The sequence below is a fragment of the Rhamphochromis longiceps genome, linkage group LG15 (assembly GCF_057381845.1).
Source record: "Rhamphochromis longiceps isolate RC_006_pf linkage group LG15, R_longiceps_female_GT1.1, whole genome shotgun sequence".
Lineage (NCBI taxonomy): Eukaryota > Metazoa > Chordata > Actinopteri > Cichliformes > Cichlidae > Rhamphochromis > Rhamphochromis longiceps.
In genome coordinates, this window is record NC_140571.1 from 5,842,438 (window position 1) to 5,851,629 (window position 9,192).

The following is a 9,192-nucleotide window of genomic DNA, read 5'->3' on the forward strand; positions in this document are numbered from 1 at the left end:
TGCAGTAATGCACAGCATTTACATAAATCAGAATTTCTTATTTTCTACCTGCATTATGCACATACTTACAGAGCTGGGGCCATTTCTGATAGCATGGTTTCACTATGAGCAGGACAGCCGTTTGCACGTGTCGGAATTCCCCTTGAAGAATAATCTATGCACATTAGAAACGCAGTTATCTTAATAACATCACTAACCAGATTTTCAAAGAACTCTAGGAGGGAAAAAAAGACTGAAAATCTAATTCAGCAAAATAAGAACTTACAAAGATTCGCATTTGACTCTCTTCCTCTGCTTTGGTCTAAATATTACGTTTTTGGAAGCTTCGATTAATCCTATTAGAAGTCTGAAATCACACCAAGTGCTGAACTGTCAGTTGAGTGGAAATAAATGATTGGTATGTAGTAAACAAACAGTCAAAACAATCTTAATTCAGCTCTGTCTGTTTCATAAGAAGTTACGACATGGTAAAATTGGAATGATTAGGAAATCATTTCAAGGTGAAAATTAGAAATGATTTATTTTATATACATTTTTATATCATATTTTAAATTTGTAAGCCAACAGCCTGTTCATAAAAAAGTGGAAAGAGGGTAAACAGAAGACGAGAAAAGCTGTTGGACATCTCAAAACTAATTTGGTTAATTTGCAACAGCACAGTAACTTGATTTGGTACATAAAAAAAAAGCACCACAGAGAAGCCATTTGACCACGGTGAACTCATTGTCATGTTCAAGAATGAACAGGTCATTTGAAATTTTGGACCTGCTGTAAGCAGCCAATCACACGCTAATGTACGCTTCGGTCATTAAGGGATGGACATGGTCTGGAACAATACTGACACAATAAGCTGTGGTGCTTTGTAAATGGTAAATGGCCTGTATTTGTATAATCTTTTACTAGTCCCTAAGGACCCCAAAGCGCTTTACACATCCAGTCATCCATCCATTCACACACACTGGTGATGGCAAGCTACATTGTAGCCACAGCCACCCTGGGGCGCACTGACACTGGCGCCACCGGGCCCTCTGACCACCACCAGTAGGCAACGGGTGAAGTGTCTTGCCCAGGGACACAACGACTGAGACTGTCCAAGCTGGGGCTTGAGTTTGCAGTTTGTCTTGTAACCGAAAGGTTGCCGGTTCAAGCCCCGGCTCAGACAGTCTCAGTCATTGTGTCCTTGGGCAAGGCACTTCACCCACTGGTGATGGCCAGAGGGGCCAATGGCATGATGTGGCAGCCTCGCTTCTGTCAGTCTGCCTCAGGGCAGCTGTGGCTACAACTGTAGCTGCCTCCACCAGTGTGTGAATGTGAGAGTGAATGAATAGTGGAATTGTACAGTGCTTTGAGGGCCCTGAAAAGCGCTATCTAAATGCAATCCATTATTAATCACTGACCCAGAAACCTTTAAGAAGGTTCAATAACAGTAAAACAATATACTTCTTTATTATACTGGAATCTTGCTCAAGAGTACTTTAATCTGGCAGCTTAACACCATTCAATTTAATTAACTATAGGCAGTCAACAAAACTGAGTTTCTTTGTTATATTAATTAAACAACCACCAATCCTGAACAAAATAAAAGACTCAGGCATTCTTGGATGCATGCATTTAATTCCTAACAGCTGATTATGTATAGTCATTAGCTGTTTATCAAACTACTTAATGTTATTCGCTGTTAGATAAGATTAGAGTAGCTATGGTTTACCAGGCCACTTCTTAAATAGCTGTAGTTCACTGATCATTTACAGTGACACCAGGCAGTTAAACAGCTCCATAAGCCCATAGAACAGGGGTGGTAAACAGAAGGTCTGGGGACCAGAATCAGCCTGGCAAAGACTCCGGCCCTCTGGATAAAAATAGCAAGGCATTTGTAGATGAACTCTAATAGGTTTACAACTTTGGCTGATGATAAAGATCACCCCAAAGCCATTCACACTACATCAGAGTAGTAAAGTAATAGATAAACAATTCAATGACAGAAGTTCCTATTATAGACGGGACAGTCTGGGTAGTGAGCTACCAGAACTTTTTATGTAATTTTACAATTTTACACATTTATGTACAAAACATGAGATGTGCTGTTGAAATTGTATTTTTTTTAATATTATATTATGATATTTCAGGGATTAAATATGCAGTCAAATTTCTTTGAACTGGTCCGGCTCACTTAAGATCAAAGTGAACTGTATGCAGCCCTTTATATAAAATGAATTTGACATCCCTGCCATAGAACTAAGCCCATAGTCCCAAACCCTAATTCAGACATCACACAACAATATAGCTACATTTTCAAGCTAAAAGCATTGGAGTGAGAGGGTGATCTCTATTGCTTTGCTCCAAAAAAAAAGAAAAGAAAAAAAAAAGCCTAGAATCTTCCAAAATGATATCTTCCCCTCTGAAAACAGAGAGTTCAAAGCCACACTGACCACAGCGCCACAGTAACAGGCTTCCCTAAATCTGTTCACAAGGTACACGATGCTTAATGATCATCCTGCTGTGGATTGCAAGGAAAGGTGTGTGTGTGTGTGTGTGTGTGTGTGTGTGTGTGTGTGTGTGTGTGTGTGTGTGTGTGTGTGTGTGTGTGCGTGAGTGAGTGACTGGGGGGCTCCCTATTCAACGAGAACATTGATTCAAAGAGATTGAAAGACATTTTAAATCAGAACAGAAAAATGACCAGAAACGAAACACTCAGGGATTTTCATTTTCTTCTCTCCTTTCTCTCCCTAACACACTGGAGGGTCTGAGCTTGCCAGAAAATCAGCTGGAAATTTGCAATTTTACCCCTAGAGGGGCTTCACACCTCATCTCTCTTAGTTAAAAACATGTCAGGAAGCTGAGGCGAATTAAGTACAAAACTCGCCTTAAATCCAAACTGTGTGCCTCTCATTTCTCCAGTAAATGATCTGGATAAGAAAAATACATTTCTCTTTTAAGAAGACTAGCTGAAAGCCTGTCATGTGAAGAAAATGGCAATCAAATAATGAAACATTACTATTATTTATCCTTACAGGACCTTTTATTTTTTATGTTTTCTGGTGTTTTTATCCTCCTAGGACCTGGCGTCCACATATGTGGACATCACATTTTGCGTTATTTAGACCAAAATACTCAATTTTGCTCTACAAGGGCCTGATATCCACTTACGAGGACATTATACTGCTACTGTTCTATCAAAATTTAAACGAATATCTTCATATGTGGCTCTGATTTTTCATAAAAACAAAAATAAGGTAAAAAAAAAAAATCTGGTAATTCTTGGTTTTTACATTCATTGAGCCCCAATATGCCCAAATATCAAAGAGAAATTAAAAATGCATGCCGTGGAAGAGTTCGGGTCTTAGGAGGTTAAGCCATAGATCCTAGAACACCCTAACGCATCATATCAGAGATAAAGTCTTTGCCAGCACATGAATGAAATTAGTGTTAATTAAATTTCTCCCTATTCAATAAAGTTTGTAAAATCCAAAAGACATTAAAAAGAACATCATGCACAGTTTAATGTTATTCTTGTCATGTGACAGCACTGCTGTTCAGTGACCGTGAATAGTCCGGTAGTTAGGCAGTACCAGGGGCGTCACTAGGTTTTAAGGACAGGGGGGGCTTAGCCCCCAAGAGATGCACACGACATGAACGAACGTAGTGAATGAGCACAAAATTTCACAAACAGAAAACAAAGACTGAGAAATTGTTTTCCTACTTTTTTGGACAGATTAAACATCCTAGGCCACCAATAGATCTATTGTTTTATTTCAGTCTGCTTTATAATACAGTACAACAAAAAAACAGAGGAAATGTGTTTGCCGCATCAATAACAAGAAAAAAACTGAAAATAAAAAAGTACATTTTTCTGGCTGCAATCACCAGTTACTTGGTGGGTGGAAGCATCAAAGAATGACGTCTGTTTTTAAGAGTGGCAAATCGGTCAATCACTCTGTTGTGACTCAGATGCTGAAGCGTGTCTTTTTCAATAGACATGACTGCAAGACTGTGAAGTCTTTTCTGACCCATTGTTTGATGCAGCCAGGAGTGCAGCCGACGCAGTGCACTAAAGGACCGTTCGCACGAGCAGCTGCTGACAGGCACTGTTAGGGCAACTTGGATGGTTGCCTTCAGAGAGGGAAACATGTCTGAATCAAGGAGGTTGTACACAGACAACATATTTTTGGGTGGACATCCAGCCTCTGTTTTCCGGGTAAGAAAGTTTCTGGCCACCAGAACCTCCTCTTTTTTCAGGTCAAGTCTGTAGTGCTTTGCAAGTTCATTCAAGTGTGGTTCACTCAAGAAGTTCTCAGATTTAGGACTGCATGCCTGGACGCCTTTTAGCAGCCCTGCATCTACACTGCAAAATCTTTGATCAAGCTCGCCAACCATCCGATCCACACAAGGGAAAAGTAACTCTCTTTTCAATGTGTCTGAGTTGTTCAATTCAGTGCGTGAACCCACAGTTGCCTCCAGGACAAAATCCTCCATTTTCCTCTGTTTGTGCCTTGTCTTGGCACCTGGTTCAGGGATACTGTGGGTGTTACACAGGGCCTTGGTTTTCTCATACAGCTCTGTAGCAAATGCATCTGAGTGTTTGCCCTTAAGTGTGTCACACACAGCTTGTTTGCAGATAAAAGCTTCTGCCAGGTCTAAAGTCTCTTTCTGCAGGAATTTGTGGAGTCCTTCGGTTACAGACAGAATCGACTGAAACATCAGTAGTGCATAGACTGCTGAGAACTTGTAGAGCTTTGCTCTGAGACCAACAGCTATGGGGGATCCAATTGCAGATAGGCACTCCAAAATGGCAGGCAATGTCTCAAGAACTGCACTGATTGATCGCAACTGACATGCCCAGCGAGTGTTTGAAAGTTGCACAAGCTCAGTTTTTGTCAATCCAAGCTTTGCCTGAGTCTCCATGAACTTATGATGATTGACTAGGGAGGTGCTGAAGAAAGAATACACACACTCCAACAAGCTGAAAAGCTCCACAGCCTCTGGGACAGCCTTGCAAGTATTGCACAAAACCAGGTTGAGTTGATGAGCATAACAATGCACATAGATAGCCTCAGGATGGAGCCTTCTAAAATGTGCTTGTACACCTCCAGTGGAGCCACTCATAACGGCTGCACCATCATATGTTTGTGCTACACACTTAAGCTCTGCAAGACCATAGTTTTGGATCTGCTGCTGAATCTCATTTGCAATGGACTGGGCATCAAATGATTTTATCTCTGCAAGTGCAAGGAAACGCTCCTTCACTGCCCCCTCTGACACGTACCTGACACAAACAGCTAACTGCTCTGCCTTTTTATCCCTTGCCTCATCCACCATGATGGAATAGACTTTAGACTTTGTCATTTCAGATACAATGACACTAGTAACTTCCTGGGCACAACAGTCAATCATGTCATTCTGGGATGTTGGTGAGATATACTGTGCATTTGATGGGGGATTATGTTTTTGAAGAAAAGGATCAAACTCCTTCAAAAGCTCCATGCATGCAAGAAAATTCCCTCTGTTTGGGCTGTCTTCACCTTCATCATGGCCACGAAAAGGGAGTCCCTGTCTCCCTAACATAGAGGTGACTGCAACAATTCGTCTGAGATACTCTCTTCTTTCGACTATCTCACTCACATTTGCAGTTGCTATCATCTGTGCAACGTTTCCCTGTTTGCTAGTTCCCTGGTAGCTTTTCCATGTAACAACACTGTCCTTATGTGTTTGTGCCATCTCATGCTTGCCAAAGATGACTAAAGCTTTCTTCCAGTTCTTGCAACCGTTACTGACCAAACTATCATGTTTGATGTTTTTGCCAAACACTCTACATGGGAAGCAGAAAGCTGCATTCTGGTTGACTGAATATTCTAACCAGTTGTGCTTTTCAAACCAGCTGTGGTTAAATGCTCGCTTCTGTGTACCAAACGTATCATGTGGATAGCTCTTCAGCTTCACCTGTCTGGGCCCTGTGTCTTTGTCACCTAAATCAAACCCTGTAGTAGAATGAGTTGCTGCAGCTGCTTCATCATTTTCCCTCTCTTGGCCTGTTTGCTCTCCTCTCTCTGTAATAACTTGATCTTCCTCTGCCTCTCGATCCATTTGCTGCAGCTCCTCTGTCTCTCCTTGCTCTCTCTGACTTGAACTTGCCTGTTGACCTTTTTCTCCCTCAGCCACTCCTTCTGCCTCACCCTTCAAGCTACATTAAAACATACTGAATTGTAATGTAAATTGCTAATATCATGACTTCTGCTCCCGCTCCACAGTAATTTGTTGCTCCCAAATATTTTGAAGTTACAAACATTATATTTTGAGCACGCATGTGACTAAAATGGTTGCAATTTAAAGCCCTGAAAAATATTACTAAATTACTTGAATTGAAGTAATATTAAAATAGAACCCTCAAAAATATGTGAGTCAGGCTAATTTGACTTATATACATATCTCTCTCTTTGCTCTCTCCACTTTCTAACCTTGACTCTCCTAAATAAAAGCTCAAGTTAAACAGGTCTTATATGTTGTACCGTGACTGAAATGTTTCATATTTCATATCCATATTGAGTCCCATAAAATTCTAATCAGACTGTCTGCATCACAAATGACTCCATCCTTTGACTCACCTCTCCAGCAGACGTCTCTCCCCTCTGCCTCTCTGTGCTCCTCTGCCCTGACTCCTACAGGTTAATGGGGATGGAGTGATTATTATTATTTCCACTGATGATAACCATACCTGAATGAGCTCAGCTGGATTTTTCAGAGCTAAAACGAGTGACAGAAATTAAAATTATGCTAACAATTTAACTTAGTGCGCTAGCCAGGTTTTTATTTACAAAATGGGGAGCACCTGGTTCATTATTTACATGGGATTCTCTGCTGTTAGCTGGAGCTAACTAATTGTTACTACCAGCCAGTGATGAAGACTTACTTTCTTGAAAAACTTGCGTATATCCATGATTTCTTGCCGTTTGCCACATGTACGCTAGTGTGTCCGCAGGTGTATACGAGCGGAGTGTAAAGTAGCAGTGAAAACGAGGACTGGATTTTCAGTCATGTGGATGTCCCCTGTGAACAACTGGAAGGGATTGGATAACGAAGCACTGACGCTACCTTAACAATGTAAAGCGAAAGGGACCAACCGAGTTATGATCATATTTGTGTGAATAGCGACAGGTTTATATTATTATTTCTTTAAACTCATATTCCTGAATCTTTATATTGAATTTGTCTGCAAGTTCTGTAAAAAAAAAAAATCGAATAAGTTAAAAAAAAACAAAACCCAAAAAAAAACCCCCACCAAATTATTTAGGGGGGCTTAAGAATATTTTAGGGAGGCTTCAGCACCCCTAAAATAGGCCTAACGACGCCACTGGGCAGTACAAAATATGCTCTGTGAGAAAACAGTGAGTAAACATTTGTATCATATTCTTTATCAAATCACAACTTATTGTTTTCAAGTGACAAATGACAAAACTGCTGTTTTACAAGAAAATCAAGCCGTTTATGTAGTTTAACAGGCAGGTGGCAAATTTAAGCCCGCGAGCTAAGACATGCATTTTACAGAAAATGAAGCATTTAAGGTGAAGAACGTTTAAATTAAGTGAATCAATCTTTTATGTTGTGATCATAGTGTGTTTTTGAGGCCACAGCATCATTTAATTGCTCATTAATGGAGCTCTTTAAATGTTTTTTAACCATCATTTGAAGTGCTAGACAGTCATTCAATCAAGAAAGCTACCCAGGAGCAGAGATATTACATTCTATACTTAAGCACAGATGTTCAAACTCACCACAGTACAGCAAGCTGACATGTTTATACTGGACAAAACTACCCAGTATTTCCGTGCAAAATTGAATAACATAAAGTTAGAATACTGATTCATCAAAACATATTACATACAAATCCAGTATTTGATTAAAATGATGACATTATATGTCAGCTTTAAATTTTCAGTCTGTAAAGTACCACTGAACAGTCCTTAACTTTAAATCTGACCTCTTCTTCCTCTCTGTCCTGTCTTTTATGGCCTTCGTATATCTTTCTCCATCTGTGGGTGAAGTGAGCTCTCATTATTTTCTCTCCCTGAGAAGCAGCTGATTCTGGCAGATAGGAGAAGAAAGAACATATTTGTGTAAAAATGTAGGGAGTAAACGTAAAAAGTAAATAAAGTACAGAAAACTGAAATTCTACTTAAGTACAGTATACAAGTATTTGTACTTCATTGCTTCACATCTCTGCCCAGGAGACACAACTCAATTATCTCTTGTCCCAGAGACGGCAGCATATAGTAAATATTTGTACACCTTTGCTTGATTCATGGTAATTAAATCTAGAAAGGACATTTACAGGCAGGTTTCTCTGGCAGATTGTTTTAAATTTGTTTTAAAACTTCATGTTCTCTCGTGGTTCATTTTTCGAGTCATTGCCTGCTTGGATTTTTTTTTTAAAATCACAAATCACAAGCAGTGGCTCTGACGCAGCCACTGAGAACATTTTATGACTTGTCAGATCAGTCACACCCAATAGCCCACCCTGATGTATCATCTATTTTGCTCTAAATGGGACACAAAGAAGATACTGTGGCATTCATTAAGACTTAAGCCAGACTGAAACTCATCAGGAAAGTGCTCATGGGGTCCCCTGCTGGCCATTAGAAGAATTCATGGCCCCTCTGCACTGGTTTCACTTTACGGCTACCTGAGGTTTTAGTGCAGCTCACCTCACTTTCAGCCTGCTTTGATACTAATGTACCTTCAGGCTGTAGCCCATTACTGCTTCTCTCTAACACTGTAATGAGGCTCAGCTACTGTTCACAAACAGCAGGCGATTTGCTCTTGCCTTTAACCGCTTCACATCCTTTACATTGCTGACGAACTGTGTGTGTGTGTGTGTGTTTTCAGAACTTTATATTAAGTTAAGTAAGCAAAGGCCGCACATTGGAAAACTACCTTCCCACTTGTGCCACATACCCCACAGAGTACATACACTGACAGAGCACATATGAAATTAAGTAAAATAATTCAGGCTCACTTAAGTAATTTGCCTCAAAATTCCTTAGCAGGAATCTATTTTGTTGTTGGTGGGGTTTTTTTTCCAGGACATTGCTGGTGAGATTGCCCAAATGTGTCCTGTAGCTGACATCCTTGTGAGGACATTGTATAGTCTTACAGTCACTCCCTCTTATCACTTGTGATAAATACAGGCTGACATAAATG

At 40.2% G+C, this 9,192-nt stretch overlaps 1 protein-coding gene across 1 annotated transcript; it reads right to left on the reverse strand.

The window, feature by feature from the left end:
- Positions 1-3,810: 3,810 nt before the first annotated feature.
- Positions 3,811-5,743, reverse strand: LOC146651884 (zinc finger MYM-type protein 1-like). Its single transcript, XM_085383190.1, has 2 exons — positions 5,645-5,743; positions 3,811-5,443 (listed from the first exon to the last, which is right to left on the reverse strand). Exons 1-2 carry the CDS (start codon positions 5,713-5,715, stop codon positions 3,868-3,870), a joined length of 1,647 nt encoding a protein of 548 aa, XP_085239316.1. The 5' UTR covers positions 5,716-5,743; the 3' UTR covers positions 3,811-3,867.
- Positions 5,744-9,192: the final 3,449 nt, after the last annotated feature.